A 26,015-nucleotide genomic window follows, 5' to 3' on the forward strand; every position below is an offset into this window, starting at 1 on the left:
AAAATGACTATTATTTCTCGCAAATCATTTACCTATCACTACTCAATATATCCTTATGAAAATTTGATAATATCTTAGCGTTTCTGTGGTCAAATATCTCCTTTATATAAAATTATTATTTTTCAATTTTTCACTAAATAAAAAAAACTTTAAATTAAATAAGACTAAGTCTAGTAATTTTTAAAAATAACTTAAAATTCAAATAGTAATCTAATTAATGCCAAAAATTTATGAACAAAAAATGGTTCAAAACAACTCTATTGTTTCTTTTTGGCATAGAATCATTAATTTCTATTTTTTTTTAGTGAGCAAATGAACTCTAAATTAAACAAAACTTAATGTATTGGATTTGTTAATGAATCAAGTAATTCTTAAAAATAATTTGAAACTCAAATCATAAACTCATGGATAAAAATTTGAATAGACTCTATTATTTTTTTCCGCATATAATCACATTTTTATAAATTTTCTCATTAGAAAAATAAGTTTAAAATCAAGTGATACTTTGTATTAAATTTATTAATGGGGTTGATAGTTTTTAAAAATAATTTAAAACTCAAAAAATATATCTAATTACTTAAAATAATAATAAATCAAAACTAATATATTATGAGTAATGACTTTATTATTTCCTCTATACATAAAACTACATCTTTTTAAATTTTCTTACTAGATAAATGGATTAGAAGAAAGAAAAATTAATAATTTAAATTATTTAATAAATTATTTAATTTTTAAGAATATTTTGAAATTAAAAAAATCAATTCAATTAATTATAAATTAAATCAAAACATTCTAGAATATCATGCTCATAAGTAGTACTTAAGTACTAAATGTGAGTATATAATGAAAAAAATGGGCTCATTTACAACTTAAAAATGTTAAACTTTATTCATTATTCATTTTAAATAAAATATTAATAATAATTATTATTCATTTTTAACAAAAAAAAATTATGAAAATGTTAATATCCTTATGTTTATAACATTTATTAAATATGAATAAAATAATTTATGATTTTATTATAATATTACAATTGATGTTTTACTAAAAAAAAATATTTATTTTTTAGTCCATGTCTAATTACAAAACTATATTCTTTTTTATTAAGACTTGAATTAAATTTAATTGACATTACTCAAATTGAATTTACAATTTTACAAAATCAAACCATAAAAATTATTTTTACAAATGACTTATCCAAATAAGTTTTTTGATTTTTATTTTTTAAAATAACTTGCTAAACATCATTATTTTTATAAAACACGAAAAACTATTTTTGATTTTTTAACTTAAAAACAAGTATCAAAAAGCATGGTTTGACGTGTCCTAAATTAAACACCCAAGAAATACAGAAATCTTAAACAAAAAAAAAACATTCTTTTTTTAGCTATTTTTAATTATTTTCACTTGTTTTTTTAAAGGTTGTTTCAAGAATTAATTATACAAATATGGAAAATGATTAAAAATAAAGTATTATATATAAAAGTTATTTTTAAAACATATTTAAAAATATAAAATCCAAGTTAACAATATTTTAAGTTATAAACAAACTTTTGTTTTACAGAACAATAAAGAACAAATTTCAAATTTTGGTTTTTTATAATTGTTTTCTAAAATACTTCCATAACAAAGCCTAAGATTCTTTTTTTAGAAAAAATTCTAGAAAAATAATTTTTGAAAATTATTCTATGATATTTTATATAACAAAAATATGTTTGAAAAAAGAAAAACTCATCTCTTATAATCAAGGATTTCGACAAAAGAAGGAGAAGAATGGGTGAATAGACAGAGTTTTGAGAGACCATTTAGGTGTTGTTTGACAATGTTTTCAAAAACATTTTTCTATCCTTTCCAAATCATGTTCAATAACTAGAAAATAGAAAATATTTTTTTTGACAACATTTTTTAACTCGATTATTTTATAAGTATTGTTTCAAGGTCCTCTAGGGTTTTCTCTGTGACAGGGCTTAGTCTTCACCAGCGTACCCACTTAAAAGCACAAGTTCGGCTAATATTCTAGGGACCGAACTAGCCTCTTCGAAGTTGTCCCAACAGGCTTGGCTTTAGTTTCTCCATTTCTTCTGTTTGAGTACAGCTTGAATCACCATTTTCAGGGCTCTTACAGTCCTTAACTCAGTGGCAAAGCAGCTTCTTATTTCATTCTTAACCGTTGCTTTCTTTTTTTACCTCTTTATTAAAAACAATTTGCTTTCAAATTTCAAATCATTTGTATTTCACCTTTTCTTTACTCATTACTTATTTCTTAAGTTTTTTTTATTATGTTAATTTATTATTTAGTTTTAAAATATTTTGATTGAATAAAAAAAATCAAAATTTAATACAAAAAATAACCGAGGGCTTTTTTTTCTTCTTCATACTTAATAAAAATAAAATATATATATAAAAAAAACCATCTTCTTCGTATTTAATACTTAACACTATTAAATATTATTTAATTTTAAATTATAATTATAATTAAAATTAAGTAAAAAAAACAAACACCAACTTAGTGTTCTATAAAATACCTGCCTTCAGTTTCTTCGGACCCTTTAGGTCTACATCAGACTAAAACTAGAGCAGAGTATCTTAAAATTGGTAGCTTAAGGATTTTAAGTACTTTGAGGTAACAAAAATGTAGAATTATTGGAGCCAACAATAAGTGATTGTCAGGACATCAGGGCGGAGTTTGTCTTCAACATCGGTTGGGAGGCTTTAATGCATCCCTTACTCAACTGAATGGATGGAAGCAATGCCATTCTTGCCATTCTTGCCATTTGTTCCTCATGAAACTTCAAACATGTTTTGATATTTCTCCGGACGCTGCCTTTTCATTCGCATTACTTAATCATCTTTCTGCTTTTTCATTTGTGTTAGTAAATGATCATCACAAAGAAATCAACACTTTAACACATATGTTGCAATCTTCTCAATGAGCCAAAGGACATGAAGTTACACCTCTCAAGAAGGGCATGTAGAGATTTTTCGCAATGCACCATAGGATATGTAGGGATCTTTCCCATTGAGCCAAAAGGGACACTGAATCACACCCCTAAGAAGGGAATCTGCAAGGCTATCAGTAGTCAACCTTCCAATGATAACTAAGATTTTTGTTATTAAGAGATAGATCATTCTTCCTTGATACAATTTACAACATGCAAAGGTGCAGTCCCTGCTCTTATAGTGATGTAGCATCAATTTAAAGCAACCATCACAACAAAAGATTTCTCCCCAGAAAAAGCAATATCACACTCTTTCATTATGTTATATTTTGACCATCACAAATGCAATTTGGGGTTGTCTATTGATCTCAGTAAGCAACACAAGCAAGTTGAGGGTATGGTTCTGTTTCGCATTTATTTTTGTTTAACTTCACAGGCTAAAAGTGAGGAAGAGGCCCTAAACCCAGTTCCCATGGTAGAGCTGAAATGCATCTATGTGACTTGAGCCATGATCACAACAGTTAGCCAAACAAATCAGAGAGAAGTAATAGTTTTGTGAATTTAAAAAGAGAAAGGTCAATTAAATATAGTTCAACATCACAAGGTATATTTTGATGTGTCTTCAATTGAGTTTCATTGGATTCCATCAACATACCATCACAACTCAATAGCATGATTGTCATATAAAAGAAAACCTCATTACTATCACGGTTCAGTTTGACTCAGTGTTCCAAGCAATCTTTAACCTTGTGTGCTTGGCCGTGTAGGCCCTAAGCCCAAGTAGTTTGTCATTAAACCCATAATTGCAAACCTGGTATTCAGATATAAAAAATAAAAGAAAAAATATTAGTAGCCATCATTTTTCCAAGTTCGAAGTAGAACTAAGGTGTGAACTATAAAAATCAGTACGACCATTATGGCAAGAAAATAGCAAGCCTGTAAAGCTCAGGACTCTTCAAAGCAGGGTAATCAGTGTAATCTTCACCAAGTTCAAGATTATGTCTATATCACAATAGCCAATACATGCCAAGAACAAGTTTAACATATGCAAAGTGGCATCACCGCCTATTAAATCCATATTCATCTAGCATAACTATGTATTTTAATTGTATATCCAAAGTTCTTGTCAACCCTAATGTATTCGTATTCTCCTGTAGCATCACAAATAAAATGTTATCTTTTAGCTGCAAGTAAAATATCTTACTAATCGATGACTTTTTCAATAAGGACACATGTTTAACACATGATGATGGAATGGGAATACAAAGACCAAGCTTTTAAATCCAAAATTCAGGATAAAATTAATTGAGTGATTGGCTGTCTCAAAGTGGTAAATCCAATTTCTTTCCATGTGTGGTGTATGGCTATGAATTACAAATATCATATTGAGAAAGGACCTCATGATGATCTATTTGATATTGTTTATAAAAATTATTGGAGAGGAAAAAACTTCAAAATAAATTCATATAAATGAAACACCTTATATGAAACACCTAGAATTTACATTTAAATGTTTCAGGAGAACCAGTCATATTATTATAATTAATCCCATCCACTATAACCATAAACAGCATTTTTGTAATATCTTTAAAAGAAGCAATAATGTCCTTACAAGTATAAAAACTAATAAATAACCATAAGTTTAGGTTGATCTAAACACCCTTTCAGAGAGTAATGTCAACACAAAATGCTCAACTAGGTAGCCTCTTATGGTTTGGTGTGGCGGTTAGTGAGCTAGATTAGCTAGGCATAGGTTGGCAATTTTGCTTCAAATAACACTGGTCAGAATCTACGTACTTCCATGGGATTTTTTGGCTTCAAAACTTCAGTTGCACAGGGCATCTCATTGGCAAGTCAAGTATGTAGGAAACATTGAGAAAATGTAATGGCAGTGTAGCATCATTACAAAGGCATATTTTATTGATTACAGGAAATGTGTTTGAAATTGCTATCCCAACTATTCCTGATGCATCATCTTTTACAAGATGAAATGGGTTGGTTAAAAAACAGAATATTGCAAGGAGCACTCAAGCGCCTCATAGGAGCGCATCAGCATCCATTGGGAGCAGTCAAGTCCTCAAGATGGGGACCATTTTTTTTGGGTTTTAAGGTTGTTTTGGTCCACCCAACCTTCTAAGGTTTGTTTACTATAAATATGCTTAATATTGTCTAAATTAGTGATATGTCTATCGTACAACATTAACATTACCCTACCAGGATATCCTTAAACTCTCAAAGCTTCTTCAAGATTAGAAAGGAATTGGTGCTTGACCACATTGCCTCAATAAGGAGTCAAGGTGTCCATTAAGGAGTACAAGGTGTTGCATCGAGGGCATGAAAGTAGAGTGTATGTGCTAGTTGGAGCAAGTCTCTTGGGAGGAGGTAGTGTTTGTGTCCAAGTAAATATGTGTATTTGTTTTTCATATTTAATGAATTTGCTTTGAGGTCCATTAGACAATTTAGACTCATAGTTTTTAAATCTATAGTGTTTCTATTGAGACTGTGGAAGTAGTTTTCTTCAAACACCGTATCTCATTGTGTGGTTAATTGGTTATTCATATTATTCTGATAATTAAATAAATAAGATTACAAAGATAATTGAGAATCATAAAAAAAAAATTATTTTTTGGGCTTATTTAACTAGACCTGTTCACCCCCCTCTAGGTAGTTTCACGAATAAAGATTGTTCATCAACTTTCAGCGGCATTATATAGTGAACCCTCAAGTATGTATGGCCACCTCAAAGAGGGAATCTAGGCCCCTACGCAGACAGTTGGATTATAAGGGAAAGGATGAGGTAAAGAAAATAAAAGGAAAAAAGCAAGGAAAGAAATAGTGAAGGAAAATAAAAAATAAGTTTAAACTCATTAAATTTTTCTCTCATTGTTTTCCAATTTTTTTCCTCTTTCATAAAGAATGAAGAAAATGAAAATGTATAAATTTTTCAAATGATTTACATTATATTTTATTCCCTCTTATTTTAAATGGCAAACCAAACAAAACAACTTCGGATTCCTTCCTACTTATTGAAAATGTTTCTGTAAGATGGGGAAGTCAGAAAAGGGTTATTTGTGTGACAGGACAAATCCATTTCCATTAAACATCCAAAAGAAATCCATGAATGGTTAAACAAATTTAAACTTTTTTTTTGAGGTTGATTTCATTTTACATATTTTTCATGCACCCCCTAGATGAATAGCAATGCTGTCAGGTAAAAAAAATTTGAACTCTGCTTTTTCACTAGCCCCAGTTCTGCAATTAATTAAAAACCCTGATACAGTGCTCAGAATAGAGAGAATAGCCCATGATTGCAAGATTGCCCAACATGATATCTACATCTATGTGCTCTTTTTTTTCTTTCCCAAAATTGAGCTAATTTCTGAGCAAACAGTTGACTGCCTGGCAAGCTAAACAAGAAATAGGAATCCTAAAAGAATCCACATACATCAGTCACTCACAGGCTACACATATGAACCACAATGCAAAAGCACACACAAGATGAATGCACAAACAAATAAAAGACACTTCAGAACTTACATCATGGCCATGGAAATCTGTTTAAGATCATTTTCGAAATTCCTCATGTTGGAAAGTGATTGGGCACAGAATATGATAGCAAGCCACGAGCAAAGCTTATACTGCAATGAATTATGAATCCAACTTTAATCACAGTGAGAAAAGAGAATATATATATACCAAGTTCCAACAACAGCACAAAAAAAAGGTCATGATTTTAGAGCTAAGATATTGTGAGGCTCCATTTAAAACTTATTTTTTATTTCTTTCGCTCTCTCTTTCCTTCCACTGGTTTTACTTTACTTTCTTTCTCTAGTGTTTTCCTCAAATCTCTAAGATCCAAAGGAGACTAAAACAACAAAAGGGCACAAATCTTATGTCTTCCAACAATAGCATTTGAGTTAGCAACGAATAATGAGTCACAATAACACACTGAATCAAAATATTAATTCCAATTCAATATATTATTGAGTCACAATAACACATTGAATCAAACTATCAATTCCAATTCAATATTATTCTGTGAAATCTATTGGTTCACGAATAGAGATCAATTCAAGCACGTACTTTGGCATTTTGAAAGTAATTTTCTTTCTTTTGAAAACAAAATTTGCTTGATTTAGTACTTCAAAACCAAAACCAAAAATAATAATAATAATTGTTTTCGAGATTAATAGGCCAACATCAAAGTATTAGCTATTGGCTGAATCAAATTACTAATTTCTTTCAGACCAATTCAATCGGCAGATGTTTTGCTCGCATTTTCAAACACTTTTTTTTTCTTTCTTAGCTCTTCAAATCCAAAAAATAAGAACTTCCAAAAAGCCAACCAAACAGCATCTTAAAGAAAAAACAGGGAACCGTGATTCATATTGCACAGATCTAGACAGAACTTGAGTATGATTTTTGGTATGAAAATAAACCGAAAAAAAAAAAACACAAACACAAAAATTGAGAGCACGGACCCTGAACATTAAGCCGACGATAGCGAAGATGACGGCGATGAATCCTGAGTAATCAACTGGTAGATCTTCTGGTCGTACCATAGGAGCCACGTACGGATTCGCCGTTGACGGCTGGCGTGGATCGTTCACCGCCGGCGACGAGTTGTTATGTGACGACATCTGTCCTCTCCCTCCTCCCCTCCGTGAATCAGAGTTGATGGTTCTGGGCCTCTGGCTGACTGGCTCCCAATCGGCCTTAAAATTTTCGCACTAATAAATAAAAAGAAATCAAAATTAAAGTTAAAATTAAAAATAACAAAGAATAATAAAAATAAATAAATAGACCAAAGAAAAACAACCTAGAACGGCGTCGTTTTGTTTGAAGAGGGCTAATGGCTTTGGTGAAGGATAAACGGAGAAAGTCCCAACCTTATGGGATTTCTACAAACGGCGTCGTTGGGAGCCTCTTTGAAACGCGTCGTTTCGGTTTCACCGTTTGCGCCCGTAGGTCGATTGATCAATTTCTGTGCGTGGCTTGATCCTAGGCGGAACGGACCATGGAAACCCTAGACTCAACTTCTTCTTGTTCTTCTTCTGCTTCAAATCTCCAAAGCCCTAGCTCCAAAACTCCACAACCACCACCTTCTGTCATTCGCCTATGGAGACCAGCCGCGCAGCGAAACCTACGAAACCAGTGGTCGAAATTAGCTTCCTACAGACAACAATGGACTTCTACTGCCTCAAAGGGAAGGTCACATGCCACAGATCTTGTCAATGCTTATCTCTCTCTAAGGCAATTACAAACTTTTTGCTTCAACTTAGGGTTCTTTGAATTTTATGGTCCGTTTGGTTACTGAGGAAACGCGGGAAAAGACAAGAGAGATGCAGTTGAGAAATGCAATCTCAAAATGTTTGATTCTTTGCCTATTTTTGTGATTTTCATTTTAATTGTCTCAAACCGAAGCAATATGGCAAGGAATTTGAAAATATCATAGTTTAATTTTCCTGAAATTTCCCAGCAGCCAAACAGAGGATAAGGGTTTGTGAGAGTCTTAATGCGCTCATTGGGATTACTTTTTGGCTCAGATATATGCCTGCCATGGAGTTGGGTGTTCTGAGTGATATGCCCAATATTAGAAAGAAAGCTTGCATGAAATTATTAAAGCAGCAGGTACTTCTACATTATGTCTTTGCCTGTGTGTGTGCATGATTCTTAATTTCCTGGTTCAATGTTTTTATAGCTTATGTGTTATACCTACTACCATTTCTTTTTGTTTGCGTAGATTATACGCCAATGATAATCAAGCATTTTTAAGATTCATCTTAAAGTCTTGTCTTGTTAGCAGTCTTTGGATTCTAACTAGGTGCCGAATTGAACTTAGGATAAATTTGGATGCAGAAAGTTTTGCCTCTATTTGTAACTTTTTCCAAAACATGGAAATGGGAAATTTTTTTGTGAAATTTTGGCTTGTTGATAGGTATTATCATTAATTTGACTCAACATCCAGTCAATATATTTGGAACCACTGTCTGCAGCCATGGATTTTTTTTGCGTTAATGGGTCTTGGATTTAGTTTTTTGTATATTGTCATTTTTTTTAATATTCTGCAGGAAATATGCATTTCCATAAATGCATTCCATTTTAAAGGTTGATGAGATAAGCTCTGAACTCCTCACATTGTTGCTGTGGTTCACTGCTTGGCTAAATGATTTCCTGTTTTGTCTTTTCAATGAGAAATGAATAAGAATAGATTATTTTAGGATCCCGAGTCTGTCATGCAAACAAGTTTTGCTTACTATCTACTTTTATTTTGATGGATCTGCATCTTATAAAGTATTTCATCGTTTCAGGGCCTTCATGGGAGCAAACTTTTGTCAGCATACAAGGATATGGTATGCATACTGAACATGTGTTATTAGGTCCATTATAGGTGTCAAAGATGTTACCTTGCAGAATTAGAGCAGTATTTATGTGGGTAAATAGTAAATTAGATTAGACCTAACTGAAAATAAACTCTTTAAGGACGAAGAGGCAACAAGAAATCTGGAACTGCTTCCATCCAAGCTTAAATTTCTCTCAAATTTTTAGGATATCTTGCCAATTCATGGGTAATAGAACTTCCATTATTTAAAGACAAGAAGGAAAACAAGCACTGAAAGGAAAATGCATTTAGGGATATCAGCTATGCTGGGACCACCAGGAGCTAAACCCTCCTGCATGGATTGAGTCATTTGACAACAAAGGTCTCCTTCCAGAATTACTCAATGAAATTAGAAAATAAATACGAAACTGCTAACTTTAAATGCTTAAATTTCTATACTTTCAATATTCAAAAAAAGAAACCCGAATGAAAATGGAAAAAAAAAAAAAGGAATAATAAAGGAACAAACTCCAATATACACAGAGTATGTATTCTAGTACCCTGTTTATGCTTATTCTTCACCCACTGCTTTTTCTTTCACTCCCCCAAATGGAATTTGGCTTCACTGCATTTGAAACTGTTTTATTTATGGGAAAAATAGATGTCAAGATTACAAGATGTTTAGGATGATTTTGCTCACCCTTTAAGCTCAACAGCTAAAACGGAGCTGTGCTCTTGAAAATTCATACAACTCTCATTTAACAGGGAAATTGTACAATATACCAATATGGGAACTTATGCTGTATGAGGTTAATTACTAGTCAAAGCTCATATCAGTATGTTAAGGTGAATAAGAATAGAAATAGTAGAAGGGATTTAAGAGTAGATCATGCTGGAACTAACGCGAAGAAGAATTAAGGAAAAATCAGTAAGAATGGGATATATTCTTGAAGTAAAGTTAATGATTTCTCAACAGATATATATATATATATTTTTTGTGGCCTTAGTCACTATTGAATCCTAATGTTCAAAATTTGCCTGGAAATTGACAAATGGGTCCACTCTTTCTCTCACTTGATCAATGTTGAAATGGATAATATGGTTGTGTTCTGCCATTGCATGGATAGAGAACACACAGTATTAAAAATTGATTAGAAAACACCTGTTTTATTAATTTTTACCCAAAAAAAGAACAGTAAGAATGATAAGATATAATGACATTTTTCTAGGTTATGTCAACATGTCAAGTGATCATCTTGGACTCCAGAAGCTCCAAAGAGTGGAGCAAAGCCTGTAGATTCATTGGTAATGATTGTTCTTCATTATGGAAGGATGCAAAGCCAATGACGAGTTAAATATTTTATTTGTTGAATAAGCAAAGTATTTTTATCATGTTAGACCTTAATAATTCATCTGCAGGTGGCTGTCGTGACTCACATGGTCAATACCAGTAGATCCATGAGATGTTTCCTTAAAGGGACTAGCAGCAGTCCACTTGTGCAATTTTCTAGCTTATCTGAGGATACAAATGACCTTGGAGATGGTGGAGGAACTCCAGCCTTTCTCTTTTGGCCAATCTCTTCTTTCGGTAAATCGCTGTCTGCAAAGATTTTATACTGCATTTAGTTTTTTTTGGGATGTGAGTCATCAATTGTAACAAGTTAAAAGCTTAAATTAAGGAAGTAAAAAAGTGGCCTCAAAAAGCCATTTATTTATTTATTTACTTATTTTCTGATTGACCAAAGGTTCATTGATTTAATGAGAACGGTGATAGTGATGGGGAGAGTGATGCGACTAAGTTGAAGTGAATGTCTCTATTGTAGTACAGAGATCCTCAATTTACTAGGTCTATTAACTTCACGTGATATCAGAAAATAAATGTATGTTCACATTCAAAAAATTTAAGCTATATGTTTAATCAAAAGTAGGTTGGTCATTTGCATTTTTAGCACATATCTCTAACATTATATCTTAGCAAGTATTCTTTTATTAAAAAATGTAAGTGAATTACCCAAATGTTATTGTACTTTGAAAAAGCATACACATCATTGTTAAGCTAATATGTCATTAATATGCATACTCTTATTTGCCTATCAAAAAAAAAAAAAAAAAACAATGTTAAGCTAATATTCCATGTCAAATAAAGTGGTGATTTTATTGAGTTCCAAGCAGTTTTGAATAGTTACAGTGAACTTTGAGAAGTTTGGGAAAGTTTAAATGAGCTTTTGAGTATCTGTAAAATTAAATTAGAGAGAGGGAGGGAGGGAGTAGCTTCCAGGAGTTATAATTTAAAACTACATGGAGGGAGGGAGGGTGTAAAAAATTAGAAGTTACATTTAGACTTCATTTCTATTGCCTCAAGAATGGAAAATTGCGTTTTTTCTTTGAAAACAGGTTGGAACTTCAAACCATGATGTGTTGGCATGTCAATCTTCCCAAACTCATGTAGTATGATACTTAACCATGCCTATTATCCTCTTGAGTTTTTATTTGGCTGTCTTTTTTTCAATTCTCCAACACATTTAATCATGACATTTGTGATCTTTGAACAATCTCTCAGAGAAATTAGCAGAGGAACTTGTTCAGATGTTCATACTTGAACTAAATTTGAAGGTGAATTTTGGTTTTGTTTTGCTACTCCAGATTTCTATTTTATTTGGACATGTAATAGATCACTTGTCTTTGCTTGTAACTCTATTCTTATTGGTATTGTTTGCTCTAAGCAGCGGTTGCTTGTAGTGGAGTTACTCTCCATCAGTTGTGAAGAAGCTCCACAAGATGATCGATATTGTTGGTCAGATGAGCTGTATCCAGGGGAATTTGATGATTTGGGTATATGCAGCTTGCATTCAAAAGAAATTGGTGAGCTTATTCCCCCAAAAATAATAGGTTTTGAATCTCATTCGCCTGTTATACGTTCTAATCAGCAGCCAGATCATGAGATCTTACAGGTATAAAACATTCATTATTGTATAATGCATATAATTAATTGTTTGAAAGTATGATCGACTTTAGCATGCATTTGCTTTTGGGTTAGATGTGTATATACATAGATTTTATACATGCATATTTATTACATTTGTAAGCTTGTATTCTTGAACAAGGAACTACCTAGAGTGGGATGAATATGTCTTCAAAATTTTATGCCGAAGCGAAATATCTTAAATCAATAACTTTTAGGTCTATCTCAAATTGATTAATGTGATTCAATTATGCCATTTAGATTAGCCCTATGAGAATTGATACATGTCCCGATAATCTTTTTCTCTGATAATTTTGCTCCAAAGATTACTTGTCCGAGACTACTTTACTACCACTATACTAACATGTTTGAGTTGAAGACACAAAATTTGAAGCTAAGGTAAGAATGTGGTTTTGGATTTGATTAAGCAATGACAAAATTCAATTTAACGTAAAAAGAAGTCTAAAAAATTTAAGGAAGTTTAAAATAATGTTTCCTTATTGATTTCCACTTTCCACTTTCCAATTCTATTAAACATTCTATTGTGTTCTAACTAGGTTTTTGTGCTTATAAAAAGAAGACTACTTTTCATAATCCTGTAATAAATTACATCACCTAATATTACCACAGATGATGCCTTGCATAGTATCTAGTTTCTCCGAGATAGTAATTCTATTTGTCTTCATAAAGAAGCCATTTCCTTACTTACAATTGACAGTGGTGAGCAATCAAGTTGTCCACATACACATGGGTATATTCAGAAGGAAGGATCCACCGTTATGGATCTCAAGAATTCCACATGCACAGTACCTAGGAATGAATGACTAGCTTTCTTGATGGAAACTTTAGTACCGAATTCACCCAAAAGAATTAGAGATGAAATAAATTTGCGCAAGTGAAATGATATAGTTTTGTTGATAACTGGATTTGGATACTCCTTTGTATTTGAATGCTTTTCTAGTATTCTCACCATAACCAAAGATAAAAGAAGTGGTTTCTATCTCTGTTGCTGACTGTTGAATTATTGGAGTTTTGCAGGTTTACCTTACAACTTGGCTTGCAGAGGTGAACATTGATACACATAGGTAAAAATGAATTACAAGATTTGAAGCTCATTAGATACTTTCAAACCCAAACTACCCCTCCCCACAAAAAATAAATAATAATAATAAAAAAAAAAATTCAATTCCTGAAGTATGAAAACATAAGTGACAGACTTGAAGTTAGATACCAATATCTGTTTTCAAAAATTGTGAAAAAGCTGGAACTTTTTAATGCTCATGTATCCTTAATGTTGAGCACAGACCATTGCTTACTGTCTTTATAATTTGAAATTCTCACCATTTTGATTGGTTGAGCATGAATGGTTACTTAGGTTCTGATCCCTGTTTTCCTTGTTTTCCTTTATAGGGTTGATGAAATATTTGCTGTAATTGGGGAGGAAATGCACGTTGGCCTTCCATGAACCTGCTTGTATGGCAAAAAGGAGAGAAGTGCTACTACAATGAATCCATCAAAGATTCTGCAGACCACAATAGGCTAAAAATTGGGTAGTCCTATAATTTATCTGTATCTATACCATATATAAAAGAGCAAAGTGTTAAGACTTTTTTTTCCCTTAAATATCCTGTTCATCACTCTTATGTACGCATACATCCTATTATTATTTTATTGAATTAATTTGGATAATGTTTTTTTTTTTTATTTAAGAAACACATTATTTAAATAATGTTTTTTTTTAATTATCATAATTTATTTAAAGTAACTTTAACATGAAAGTTTTTATATTATTTATAAAATTTTTAGATGAAAAAGATAGATGATTTTTTTTTCTTTTTTGCATTTCTAAAAATGCAATCATATGAAACAACCTAAAAACTTTGATTCAAATAATATTTCTCTTTTGAAAAATCATAATTTATAAACGGTAATATTTATATAATATAAAAAGTATGAATTTACTTTATATCTTTGAAAAATCATTTTTAAAAATTTTAGAATTTGAGATAATAAATTTTTTTTACATCTCATTTTTTTTAAATAATTTTTAAAATCATTAATTTTAATGTAAATCTTTAAAAAATTTATTGCACCGTTACGACTACTTTTTTATTTTAAAAACAGAAAACATGAAATATATCTAGAATATAATAAGGAAATAGTTTGCATACAATGTGTAATGTAAGCTTCAAGTAGAATAACCTTAAAAGAAACAATTTCAAGGTTTTCGTAAAACATTAACGTAACCATATATAATGAAGTCTTAGAATATAATCATGCTAACAAAACTCTTATGGTTCGGATGTCGGATGTACAAAATCAAGAATGAATTAAGAACAAATATACGTCAAAATCAAGAATGAAAGAACAAATAACCGTCCAAGAGGTACTGCCTATATGCCGATATTTGTTGCATAGAGATGCTATGATCCATGTCGAACATCGTATTCTCAGACAACCCCATCTGCGGCATGGAATTTGTGGGATGGGTGTTAAACATCATCGTATTCTTGGATACCGACATCTCTTGCATGGGAGGAACAGTCCCCATCTTCTGATATGAAGTTGAAGGATCAGGGTTATTCTTGAACATCCCATGAGCTGGATCATAATGAATTGGGTCCTGAAATTGAGTACTGTGGTGCAGGAGCTCACTGCTGGATGCCTTCCCACTTCCAAATTCTTGATATCCGTTATTCTCCATATTCATCATCATCATCGGGTTCAAATCAGATTCAACCACTCCACTACTTGTATCGGGAAAATCCAAATCATATAAGAACATTTCAATGCCTTCAAAGGCTTGCTCATCAGCTGTAGGCAAACCCGGGATATGAGAGGAGTTCACAGGAGTCTTACTCATCAAGCCCGCTTCTCCCTTCTTCAAATCAATCAGACTCATCACATGTTCAAGTTTCCTGTCCAATTGATCATTTATTTCCATCAGATTTTCATAGGAAAGCCCATCCAGTTCCAATCCAGTCTCAGAAGTCTGCCCTTTGGTTTCGCCATTTTTTTCCTGCAGCTTTTGCAGCTCAACTTCGGCCTTCCTCTTTCTGCTTTCAAGAATGTCAGATAAATCCACCGCCCTCTTTCCATGGTCTGCCTTCACGTACTTGTTCACTATACGTTGAACTTCATAGTGATTTTCAGGCCAAACATCAGGCTGAGAAGAATAGGAGCCATTGCCATTCTGATCACAATACATGATCATACACGCTTCAACATCACATAGAGTTGACAACTCCTGGAGCTTTTTCTTCAAGCCCTTTTGCCTATTTCGGAAAGTTCTGCACCGAAGTTTCTCATTAGCGATCAACTCCATTTTTAACTTGCCACGACCCATTCTTCTTCTGAAGAAGAACAAGAAGAAGAAGAAGAAGGATTGATCAAAATGCAGTCACTGGGTATGTGGAGCAACAGAAGAAAAAGGGGAGAGATCGATCAAGAACAGCACTTCTCCTCTAATGTCGTCAATGGGTCACCGGTGCTATTTATAGAAAAGCTAAGCTATGGAAACCGGATTTAGAAACCAAATATAAAATACCCATAAAAATAAATAATAAATAAAAATAAAAATAAAAAGTGAATGATCAGTTACTAATTATGATTACGGATATAAGATTCGAATTTTTTTTTTGACGTTGCTAAAATCGTTTGCTAAAAACGTTGGGAAAAGTATAGCATTGGAGTGATTGAGATCAAAACGGACGCAGCTTTCATCTTCTCCGGCACCGCTCAGATGGGAAGGATCTTGCTATTCCCAAAAGGCTTCCTCTTCTATTATTCATCTGTGCCTGCTATGAGACGTGCCTGTGGCTTTGGTGAAGGATAAACGGAGAAAGTCCCAAACTCATGGGATTTCTACAAACGGCGTCGTTGGGACCCTCTTTGAAACGCGTCGTTTCGGTTTCACCGTTTGGCGCCCGTAGGTCGATTGATCAAGTTTTGTGCGTGGCTTGATCCTAGGCGGAACGGACCATGGAAACCCTAGACGCAACTTCTTCTTGTTCTTCTTCTTCTTCAAATCTCCAAAGCCCTAGCTCCAAAACTCCAACACGACCTCCTTCTGTCATCTGCCTATGGAGACCAGCCGCGCAGCGAAACCTCCGAAACCAGTGGTCGAAATTAGCTTCCTACAGACAACAATGGACTTCTACTGCCTCAAAGGGAAGGTCACATGCCACAGATCTTGTCAACTCCTATCTCTCTCAAAGGCAATTACAAACGTTTTGCTTCAACTTATGGTTCTTTGAATTTTATGGTCCGTTTGGTTACTGAGGAAATTCGGGAAAAGACAAGAGAGATGCAGTTGAGAAATGCAATCTCAAAATGTTTGATTCTTTGCCTATTTTGTGATTTTCATTTTAATTGTCTCAAACCGAAGCAATATGGCAAGGAAGTTTGAAAATATCATAGTTTAATTTTCCTGAAATTTCCCAGCAGCCAAACAGAGGATAAGGGTTTGTGAGAGTCTTAATGCGCTCATTGGGATTACTTTTTTGCTCAGATATATGCCTGCCATGGAGTTGGGTGTTCTGAGTGATATGCCCAATATTAGAAAGAAAGCTTGCATGAAATTATTAAAGCAGCAGGTACTTCTACATTATGTCTTTGCCTGTGTGTGCATGATTCTTAATTTCCTGGTCTCAATGTTTTTATAGCTTGTGTTATATCTACTACCATTTCTTTTTGTTTGCGTAGATTATACGCCAATGATAATCAAGCATTTTTGAGATTCATCTTAAAGTCTTGTCTTGTTAGCAGTCTTTGGATTCTAACTAGGTGCCGAATTGAACTTAGGATAAATTTGGATGCAGAAAATTTTGCCTCTATTTGTAACTTTTGCCAAAACATGGAAATGGGAATTTTTTTTCTGAAATTTTGGCCTGTTGGTAGGTATTATCATTAATTTGACTCAACATCCAGTCAATATATTTGGAACCACTGTCTACAGCCATGGATTTTTTTTGCGTTAATGGGTCTTGGATTTAGTTTTTTGTATATTGTCATTTTTTTTAATATTCTGCAGGAAATATGCATTGATGAGATAAGCTCTGAACTTCTCACATTGTTGCTGTGGTTAACTGCTTGGCTAAATGATTTCCTGTTTTGTCTTTTCAATGAGAAATGAATAAGAATAGATTATTTTAGGATCCCGAGTCTGTCATGCAAACAAGTTTTGATTACTATCTACTTTTATTTTGATGGATCTGCATCTTATAAAGTATTTCATCGTTTCAGGGCCTTCATGGGAGCAAACTTTTGTCAGCATACAAGGATATGGTATGCATACTGAACATGTGTTATTAGGTCCATTATAGGTGTCAAAGATGTTACCTTGCAGAATTAGAGCAGTATTTATGTGGGTAAATAGTAAATTAGATTAGACCTAACTGAAAATAAACTCTTTAAGGACGAAGAGGCAACAAGAAATCTGGAACTGCTTCCATCCAAGCTTATATTTCTCTCAAAATTTTAGGATATCTTGCCAATTCATGGGTAATAGAACTTCCATTATTCAAAGACAAGAAGGAAAACAAGCACTGAAAGGAAAATGCATTAGGGATATCAGCTATACTGGGACCACCAGGAGCTAAACCCTCCTGCATGGATTGAGTCATTTGACAACAGAGGTCTCCTTCCAGAATTACTCAATGAAATTAGAAAATAAATACGAAACTGCTAACTTTAAATGTTTAAATTTCTATACTTTCAATATTCAAAAAAAGAAACCCGAATGAAAATGGAAAAAAAAAAAAGGAATAATAAAGGAACAAACTCCAATATACACAGAGTATCTATTCTAGTACCCTGTTTATGCTTATTCTTCAACCACTGCTTTTTCTTTCACTCCCCCAAATGGAATTTGGCTTCACTGCATTTGAAACTGTTTTATTTATGGGAAAAATAGATGTGAAGATTACAAGATGTTTAGGATGATTTTGGTCACCCTTTAAGCTCAACAGCTAAAATGGAGCTGTGCTCTTGAAAATTCATACAACTCTCATTTAACAGGGAAATTGCATCATATACCAATATGGGAACTTATGCTGTATGAGGTTAATTTCTAGTCAAAGCTCATATCGGTATGTTAAGGTGAATAAGAATAGAAATAGTAGAAGGGATTTAAGAGTAGATCATGCTGGAACTAACGTGAAGAAGAATTAAGGAAAAATCAGTAAGAATGTGATATATTCTTGAAGTAAAGTTAATGATTTTTCAACAGAATTTTTTTTTTTTTTTTTTTTTTTTTTTTTTTTTTTTTTTTTGTGGCCTTAGTCACTATTGAATCCTAATATTTGAAATTTGCCTGGAAATTGACAAATGGGTCCACTCTTTCTCTCACTTGATCAATGTTGAAATGGATAATATGGTTGTGTTTTGTCATTGCATGGATAGAGAACACACAGTATTAAAAATTGATTAGAAAACACCTGTTTTATTAATTTTTACCCAAAAAAAGAACAGTAAGAATGATAAGATATAATGGCATTTTTCTAGGTTATGTCAATATGTCAAGTGATCATCTTGGACTTCAGAAGCTCCAAAGAGTGGAGCAAAGCCTGTAGATTCATTGGTAATGATTGTTCTTCATTATGGAAGGATGCAAAGCCAATGACGAGTTAAATATTTTATTTGTTGAATAAGCAAAGTATTTTTATCATGTTAGACCTTAATAATTCATCTGCAGGTGGCTGTCGTGACTCACATGGTCAATACCAGTAGATCCATGAGATGTTTCCTTAAAGGGACTAGCAGCAGTCCACTTGTGCAATTTTCTAGCTTATCTGAGGATACAAATGACCTTGGAGATGGTGGAGGAACTCCAGCCTTTCTCTTTTGGCCAATCTCTTCTTTCGGTAAATAGCTGTCTGCAAAGATTTTATACTGCATTTAGTTTTTTTTTGGGATGTGAGTCATCAATTGTAACAAGTTAAAAGCTTAAATTAAGGAAGTAAAAAAGTGGCCTCAAAAAGCCATTTATTTATTTATTTATTTATTTATTTATTTTCTGATTGACCAAAGGTTCATTGATTTAATGAGAACGGTGACAGTGATGGGGAGAGTGATGAGACTAAGTTGAAGTGAATGTCTCTATTGTAATACAGAGATCCTCAATTTACTAGGTCTATTAACTTCACATAATATCAGAAAATAAATGTATGTTCACATTCAAAAAATTTAAGCTATATGTTTAATCAAAAGTAGGTTGGTCATTTGCATTTTTAGCACATGTCTCTAACATTATATCTTAGCAAGTATTCTTTTATTAAAAAATGTAGGTGAATTACCCAAATGTTATTGTACTTTGAAAAAGCATACACATCATTGTTAAGCTAATATGTCATTAATATGCATACTCTTACTTGCCTATCAAAAAAAAAAAAACAGTGTTAAGCTAACATTCCATGTCAAATAAAGTGGTGATTTTACTCCATAGGGATTGGTCCTTAGTGGGAGTTCGTTTGTTTTATGTGTATTTTCCTGTAACTTAGTTGTCTTTGGTGGGAGGATTTCTCATCCTTCTTCTTGTACTTCTTTTTTATATTAATATATCTTTGTGGCGTTTCCAATCAAAAAATAAAGTGGTGATTTTATTGAGTTCCAAGCAGTTTTGAATAGTTACAGTGAACTTTTAGAAGTTTGGGAAAGTTTAAATGAGCTTTTGAGTACCTGTAAAATTAAATTAGAGGGAGGGAGGGAGTAGCTTCCAGGAGTTATAATTTAAAACTACATGGAGGGAGGGAGGGTGTAAAAAATTAGAAGTTACATTTAGACCTCATTTCTATTGCCTCAAGAATGGAAAATTGCGTTTTTTCTATGAAAACAGGTTGGAACTTCAAACCGTGATGTGTTGGCATGTCAATCTTCCCAAACTCATGTAGTATGATACTTAACCATGCCTATTATCCTCTTGAGTTTTTATTTGGCTGTCTTTTTTTCAATTCTCCAACACATTTAATCATGACATTTGTGATCTTTGAACAATCTCTCAGAGAAATTAGCGGAGGAACTTGTTCAGATGTTCATACTTGAACTAAATTTGAAGGTGAATTTTGGTTTTGTTTTGCTACTCCAGATTTCTATTTTATTTGGACATGTAATAGATCACTTGTCTTTGCTTGTAACTCTATTCTTATTGGTATTGTTTGCTCTAAGCAGCGGTTGCTTGTAGTGGAGTTACACTCCATCAGTTGTGAAGAAGCTCCACAAAAGGATCGATATTGTTGGTCAGATGAGCTGTATCCAGGGGAATTTGATGATTGGGGTATATGCAGCTTGCATTCAAAAGAAATTGGTGAGCTTATTCCCCCAAAAATAATAGGTTTTGAATCTCATTCGCTTGTTATACGTTCTAATCAGCAGCCAGATCATGAGATCTTACAGGTATGAAACATTCCACCATTGTATAATGCATATAATTAATTGTTTGAAAGTATGATTGACTTTAGCATGCATTTGCTTTTGAGTTAGATGTGTATATACATAGATTTTATACATGCATATTTATTACATTTGTAAGCTTGTATTCTTGAACAAGGAACTACCTAGAGTGGGATGAATAGGCAGTCTTCAAAATTTTATACCCAAGCGAAATATCTTAAATCAATAATATTTAGGTCTATCTCAAATTGATTAATGTGATTCAATTATGCCGTTTAGATTAGCCCTATGAGAATTGATACATGTCCCGATAATCTTTTTCTCGGATAATTTTGCTCCAAAGATTACTTGTCCGAGACTACTTTACTACCACTATACTAACATGTTTGAGTTGAAGACACAAAATTTGAAGCTAAGGTAAGAATGTGGTTTTGGATTTGATTAAGCAATGACAAAATTAAATTAAATTTAAAAAGAAGTCTAAAAAATTTAAGGAAGTTTAAAATATTGTTTCCTTATTGATTTCCACTTTCCACTTTCCAATTCTATTAAACATTCTGTTGTGTTCTAACTAGGTTTTTCTGCTTATAAAAAGAAGACTACTTTTCATAATCCTGTAATAAATTACATCACCTAATATTACCACAGATGATGCCTTGCATAGTATCTAGTTTCTCCGAGATAGTAATTCTATTTGTCTTCATAAAGAAGCCATTTCCTACTTACAATTGACAGTGGTGAGCTATCAAGTTGTCCACATACACATGGGTATATTCAGAAGGAAGTAGGGATGGCAATGGGGCAGGTCATTTCGGGTACCCGCCCCGCCCCGCCCCTAATGGGGCAGGATATTATTTTCCTAAACGGGTTTGGGATTTTTTTTGAAACCCGGGGCGGGTTTGGGTATTGCCCCGCCCCGTCCCGATTATATATAAAATTAAAATTAAAATTTAATTTAATTTAAATTTTAAAATTATTTTAATTTAATTTTTATTTTATTATTTTTAATATATAGATAATAATAAATTATTTTTAATAAAATAAGTTATAAAAAATATAATTATTTATTTATTTATAAAATATATTTATTTTAATATAATTAAAAATTTTAAAAGTAATTTTAAAAAAATTAAATAAAAAGTTAAACGGGGCGGGTATGGGAATGTAGCATACTCGACCGCCCCGCCCCGCCCCACCCCGTTTAATTTTTTAAATGGGACGGGGTTGGGAGGGGGGCGCCCCGCCCCGAACCCGCCCCGTTGCCATCCCTGGAAGGAAGGATCCACCGTTATGGATCTCAAGAACTCCACATACACAGTACCAAGGAATGAATGACTAGCTTTCTTGATGGAAACTTTAGTACCAAATTCACCCAAAAGAATTAGAGATGAAATAAATTTGCGCAAGTGAAATGATATAGTTTTGTTGATAACTGGATTTGGATACTCCTCTGTATTTGAATGCTTTTCTAGTATTCTCACCATAACCAAAGATAAAAGAAGTGGTTTCTATCTCTGTTGCTGACTGTTGAATTATTGGAGTTTTGCAGGTTTACCTTACAACTTGGCTTGCAGAGGTGAACATTGATACACATAGGTAAAAATGAATTCCAAGATTTGAAGCTCATTAGATACTTTCAAACCCAGACTACCCCTCCCCACAAAAAATTAGAAAATAAAAATAAAAAACCAATAATAATAATAATAGTAAAAATTCAATTCCTGAACTGTGGCAGACTTGAAGTTAGATACCAATATCTGTTTTCAAAAATTGTGAAAAAGCTGGAACTTTTTAATGCTCATGTATCCTTAATGTTGAGCATTTTGATTGGTTGAGCATGAATGGTTACTCAGGTTCTGATCCCTGTTTTCCTTTATAGGGTTGATGAAATATTTGCTGTAATTGGGGAGGAAATGCACGTTGGCCTTTCATGAACCTGCTTATATGGCAAAAAGAAGGAGAGAAGTGCTACTACAATGAATCCATCAAAGATTCTGCAGACCACAATAGGCTAAAAATTGGGTAGTCCTATAATTTTTCTGTATCTATATCATATATGAGCAAAGTGTTAAAGACTTTTTTTTTCCTGAAATGTCCTGTTCATCACTCTTATGTACGCATACATCCTATTATTATTTTATTGAATTAATTTGGATAATTTTTTTATTTTTAAGAAACACATTATTTAAATAATGTTTTTTAAAAAAAAGTATCAGAATTTATTTTAAAGAACTTTAACATAAAAGTTTTTATATTATTAATGAAAATTTTGGATGAAAAAGATAGATGATTTTTTTTTTTTTTTTACATTTCTAAAAATGCAAATATATAAAACAACCTAAAAACTCTGATTCAAATAATATTTCTCTTTTGAAAAATCACAATTTAATTAAAAATAATAATATTTCATATCATGTATTTACATATTTGTTTTTTAAAACTTTATTTTTTAAATTTGAATTTGGCATCCCATTCATATCCACCGACCCACTTATATCCTTACATCATTTAATTGACTTTTCTTTTCAATCCACTTATTTTGATTAATTTATTCAGTAAAAAAAATAGATTTAGATAATGTTTCTCTATTTTTTATATGATAATAATGTGAGTTTTCATATTAATTTATTCAATAAATAAATAATTTAGATAACGTTTTTCCTTTTACGTCAATAAAAGTAAACGTTAAATTATAATTTTGTGATAAAAAAAATGGGAAATATATTGTAAAAAAATTAAACAAAAAGATTTAAAATTTAATTTTTAATTATAACGAATACAAAACAACTTCTAATTCTTATTAATTTATTCAATAAAAAACCCTGTAATAAAAATTGATGTCTTTTTAATTTATCTTATTTTTTTTAGTTGACATTATTTAAATATTTAAATATTTTCAATTCATACCATCTAAATAAGAATCTTCTTGTTCTATTATATAAAAAGTATAAATTCATTTTATATCTTTGAAAAATTATTTTAAAAAATTTTATAATTTGAGATAATAATTTTTTTTATATCTCATTTTTTAAAAATAGTTTTTAAAATCATTAATTTTAGAGTAAATCTTTAAAAATTTTCTTGCACTTTTATATCTCTTATTTTAAAAATAAAAAACATGAAATATATCCGAGAAGAATTCAATTCTCAAACAAAATATAGAAAGGAAATAGTTTGCATACAATGTGTAATGTAAGCTTCAAGTAGAAATAACCTTAAAAGACACAATTTCAAGGTTTTTGTAAAACATTAACGTAATGAAGTCTTAGAATACAATCATGCTAACAAAACTCCATGGTTTGGATGTCGGATGTACTCTCTTACAAAGTTGGACATGTCACACAAATCTAAAAGCAATTACATGCATCAAAATCAAGAATGAAAGAACAAATAACCGTCCAAGAGGTACTGCCTATATGCCGATATTTGCTGCATAGAGATGCTATGATCCATGTCGAACATCATATTCTCAGACAACCCCATCTGCGGCATGGAATTTGTGGGATGGGTGTTAAACATCATCGGATTCTTGAATACCGACATCGCTTGCATGGTAAGATCAGTCCCCATCTTCTGATATGAAGTTGAAGGATCAGGGTTATTCGTGAACATCCCACGAGCTGGATCATAATGAATTGGGTCCTGAAATTGAGTACTGTGGTGCAGGAGCTCACTGCTGGATGCCTTCCCACTTCCAAATTCTGGATATCCGTTATTCTCCATATTCATCATCATCATCTGGTTCAAATCAGATTCAACCACTCCACTACTTGTATCGGGAAAATCCAAATCATATAAGAACATTTCAATGCCTTCAAAGGCTTGCTCAGCTGTAGGCGAACCCGGGATATGAGAGGAGTTCACAGGAGTCTTACTCATCAAGCCCGCTTCTCCCTTCTTCAAATCAATCAGACTCATCACATGTTCAAGTTTCCTGTCCAATTGATCAATTATTTCCATCAGATTTTCGTAGGAAAGCCCATCCGGTTCCAATCCAGTCTCAGAAGTCTGCCCTTTGGTTTCGCCATTTTTTTCCTGCAGCTTTTGCAGCTCAACTTCGGCCTTCCTCTTTCTGCTTTCAAGAATGTCAGATAAATCCACCGTCCTCTTTCCATGGCCTTCCTTCATGTACTTGTTCACTATACGTTGAACTTCATAGTGATTTTCAGGCCAAACATCAGGCTGAGAAGAATAGGTGCCATTGCCATTCTGATCACTGTTGATACCTCAAGTCCCTGACGATCCACGCAGTTGCTGAATGGGTGGACACGTGATCTCAACCTTCAAAGGTTCTTGATTCAGCCGTTGTACCTGCAAAAGACGTCCGGACAGGGTGTCCGGACGCACCCTCCGATGGTTTTGTTAGCCATAGTTAGAGAGGGAGATATAGATCAGTTGGCCTTTTACTAAGTATCGGGTCCTTACCTTCCTCTTCGTGTGAAGGTATATATATAGTGCTAGGGACACTGTTCCTCTCATTAATGGTGAGGAGATATTTTATGTTGTTATGATGACATGAGGTGGCAGCATGGTTATCGCCACCCTATGGGCGGCTGTCAGAAACCATGGTAGGTGATGCTGCTGTCAAAGATCGTGGGAAGTGATCATGTCGAATGGCCATGGGAAGTGACTTGTTGTCACCTCAACCCGTCCTTTCACTCTACAGGTGATGGGACGTGGGCCATGGCTGGTTGTCGTGATAGCGTGTAAGACTTGCTATACTTTAGTCAATGATCCGGACAATCTTATCCGGATAGCCCGTGTTGGTTATCCGGATGTATTGTGGAGCGGATGCATTTATGGAATCCGTCCGGATGCCTGTGCTTTGTAAACGTCGTTTGATCTTCCTTGACGCGGTCCGGATAAGAGAAGCTGAAACGCCGCTTGTACTTTCTTGAGGCAGTCCGGATAGGAGAAGCGCATCATGCGTATCCTAAGGGGAATCCGGATGATGCTGGTCCGGATGATAACACGTGCCACATGTCACTGTGAGCTGCGTGCCACGTGTTTCCCAGAGGGAGGGGTCCCTACATTGCCCCCCTTTTTAACTTGCCTATTTTGCCCAAAAAATGGGCGGGTTAAAAAATAACTGGCCTTTTTGAAAACTGAAGAGGTCACTTCGTCTGAGTGGGCCACGTGGCGAGTGGGGGTGCGAAAGCCAAAAAAGGGCCTTTATGAAGAAGCCGCCGACCCTGTGTATCCCCAGGCAATATGTCGTTTCAATGATGGGTTTTGTTTGGACGTTTGGCTTTCCGAGGGTCTGTCCCCCTATAAATAGCGCACTGTACCTTCTTTTTGCATTTTTTCTACTGCATTCTCCTGAGAGCCTTTCTTCTTCTTGCTTTTGTTGCGTCCTTTGCTTTTTCTGAGTAAAGAAACTCGAAAACACTTTTGTACCGGT

At 33.2% G+C, this 26,015-nt stretch overlaps 4 protein-coding genes across 11 annotated transcripts; 2 read left to right on the forward strand and 2 right to left on the reverse strand.

Annotated features, from left to right (window-relative positions):
- Positions 1–3,476: 3,476 nt before the first annotated feature.
- LOC100246810 (protein Asterix) lies at positions 3,477–7,850 on the reverse strand. Its single transcript, XM_002284244.5, has 4 exons — positions 7,762–7,850; positions 7,424–7,672; positions 6,480–6,580; positions 3,477–3,753 (listed from the first exon to the last, which is right to left on the reverse strand). The coding sequence occupies exons 2-4, from the start codon at positions 7,580–7,582 to the stop codon at positions 3,684–3,686; spliced, it is 330 nt and encodes a 109-aa protein (XP_002284280.2). The 5' UTR covers positions 7,583–7,672; positions 7,762–7,850; the 3' UTR covers positions 3,477–3,683.
- A 109-nt stretch (positions 7,851–7,959) lies between these two features.
- Positions 7,960–13,915, forward strand: LOC100251942 (uncharacterized). 5 transcript variants are annotated; one of them, XM_010664963.3, is made up of 8 exons: positions 7,960–8,195; positions 8,489–8,573; positions 9,254–9,295; positions 10,684–10,852; positions 11,825–11,877; positions 11,991–12,215; positions 13,265–13,311; positions 13,637–13,915. In XM_010664963.3, exons 1-8 carry the CDS (start codon positions 7,960–7,962, stop codon positions 13,689–13,691), a joined length of 912 nt encoding a protein of 303 aa, XP_010663265.1. In that variant the 3' UTR covers positions 13,692–13,915. The 5 variants fall into 5 exon arrangements, with proteins under 5 accessions (XP_010663265.1, XP_010663269.1, XP_059590182.1 ...); XM_010664967.3 differs by having other exon boundaries at positions 11,991–12,126; XM_010664966.1 differs by lacking the exon at positions 7,960–8,195 and adding an exon at positions 8,202–8,312 and having other exon boundaries at positions 8,425–8,573.
- Positions 13,916–14,538: 623 nt separating this feature from the next.
- Positions 14,539–15,794, reverse strand: LOC104882399 (agamous-like MADS-box protein AGL80). Its single transcript, XM_010665554.2, has one exon. It carries the CDS (start codon positions 15,570–15,572, stop codon positions 14,580–14,582), a length of 993 nt encoding a protein of 330 aa, XP_010663856.2. The 5' UTR covers positions 15,573–15,794; the 3' UTR covers positions 14,539–14,579.
- Positions 15,795–15,924: 130 nt separating this feature from the next.
- On the forward strand, positions 15,925–22,772 carry LOC100262180 (uncharacterized). 4 transcript variants are annotated; one of them, XM_010664968.3, is made up of 8 exons: positions 15,925–16,443; positions 16,737–16,821; positions 17,471–17,512; positions 18,921–19,089; positions 20,227–20,279; positions 20,393–20,617; positions 22,164–22,210; positions 22,494–22,772. In XM_010664968.3, exons 1-8 carry the CDS (start codon positions 16,208–16,210, stop codon positions 22,546–22,548), a joined length of 912 nt encoding a protein of 303 aa, XP_010663270.1. In that variant the 5' UTR covers positions 15,925–16,207; the 3' UTR covers positions 22,549–22,772. The 4 variants fall into 4 exon arrangements, with proteins under 4 accessions (XP_010663270.1, XP_019082131.1, XP_010663272.1 ...); XM_019226586.2 differs by having other exon boundaries at positions 20,393–20,528; positions 22,494–22,549; XM_010664969.3 differs by having other exon boundaries at positions 16,299–16,560; positions 16,673–16,821.
- The last annotated feature ends 3,243 nt before the right edge of the window (positions 22,773–26,015 follow it).

This window comes from Vitis vinifera, chromosome 17, assembly GCF_030704535.1.
Source record: "Vitis vinifera cultivar Pinot Noir 40024 chromosome 17, ASM3070453v1".
NCBI classification, from domain to species: domain Eukaryota; kingdom Viridiplantae; phylum Streptophyta; class Magnoliopsida; order Vitales; family Vitaceae; genus Vitis; species Vitis vinifera.

What these genes read in the sequence shown, in the direction of transcription:
- LOC100246810 (XM_002284244.5), bottom strand. Translation starts at nt 7,582, where the DNA reads ATGTCGTCACATAACAACTCGTCGCCGGCGGTGAACGATCCACGCCAG. An exon ending in TCGTCGGCTTAATGTTCAGG is followed by an intron (nt 6,581 to 7,423) that starts GTCCGTGCTCTC and finishes AATTCATTGCAG; the next exon opens with TATAAGCTTTGCTCGTGGCT. An exon ending in CAGATTTCCATGGCCATGAT is followed by an intron (nt 3,754 to 6,479) that starts GTAAGTTCTGAA and finishes TCTGAATACCAG; the next exon opens with GTTTGCAATTATGGGTTTAA.
- LOC100251942 (XM_010664963.3), top strand. Translation starts at nt 7,960, where the DNA reads ATGGAAACCCTAGACTCAACTTCTTCTTGTTCTTCTTCTGCTTCAAAT. An exon ending in TGAAATTATTAAAGCAGCAG is followed by an intron (nt 8,574 to 9,253) that starts GTACTTCTACAT and finishes TCATCGTTTCAG; the next exon opens with GGCCTTCATGGGAGCAAACT. An exon ending in TGTCAGCATACAAGGATATG is followed by an intron (nt 9,296 to 10,683) that starts GTATGCATACTG and finishes ATTCATCTGCAG; the next exon opens with GTGGCTGTCGTGACTCACAT.
- LOC104882399 (XM_010665554.2), bottom strand. Translation starts at nt 15,572, where the DNA reads ATGGGTCGTGGCAAGTTAAAAATGGAGTTGATCGCTAATGAGAAACTT.
- LOC100262180 (XM_010664968.3), top strand. Translation starts at nt 16,208, where the DNA reads ATGGAAACCCTAGACGCAACTTCTTCTTGTTCTTCTTCTTCTTCAAAT. An exon ending in AACTCCTATCTCTCTCAAAG is followed by an intron (nt 16,444 to 16,736) that starts GCAATTACAAAC and finishes TTTTTTGCTCAG; the next exon opens with ATATATGCCTGCCATGGAGT. An exon ending in GTGAACATTGATACACATAG is followed by an intron (nt 22,211 to 22,493) that starts GTAAAAATGAAT and finishes TTTCCTTTATAG; the next exon opens with GGTTGATGAAATATTTGCTG.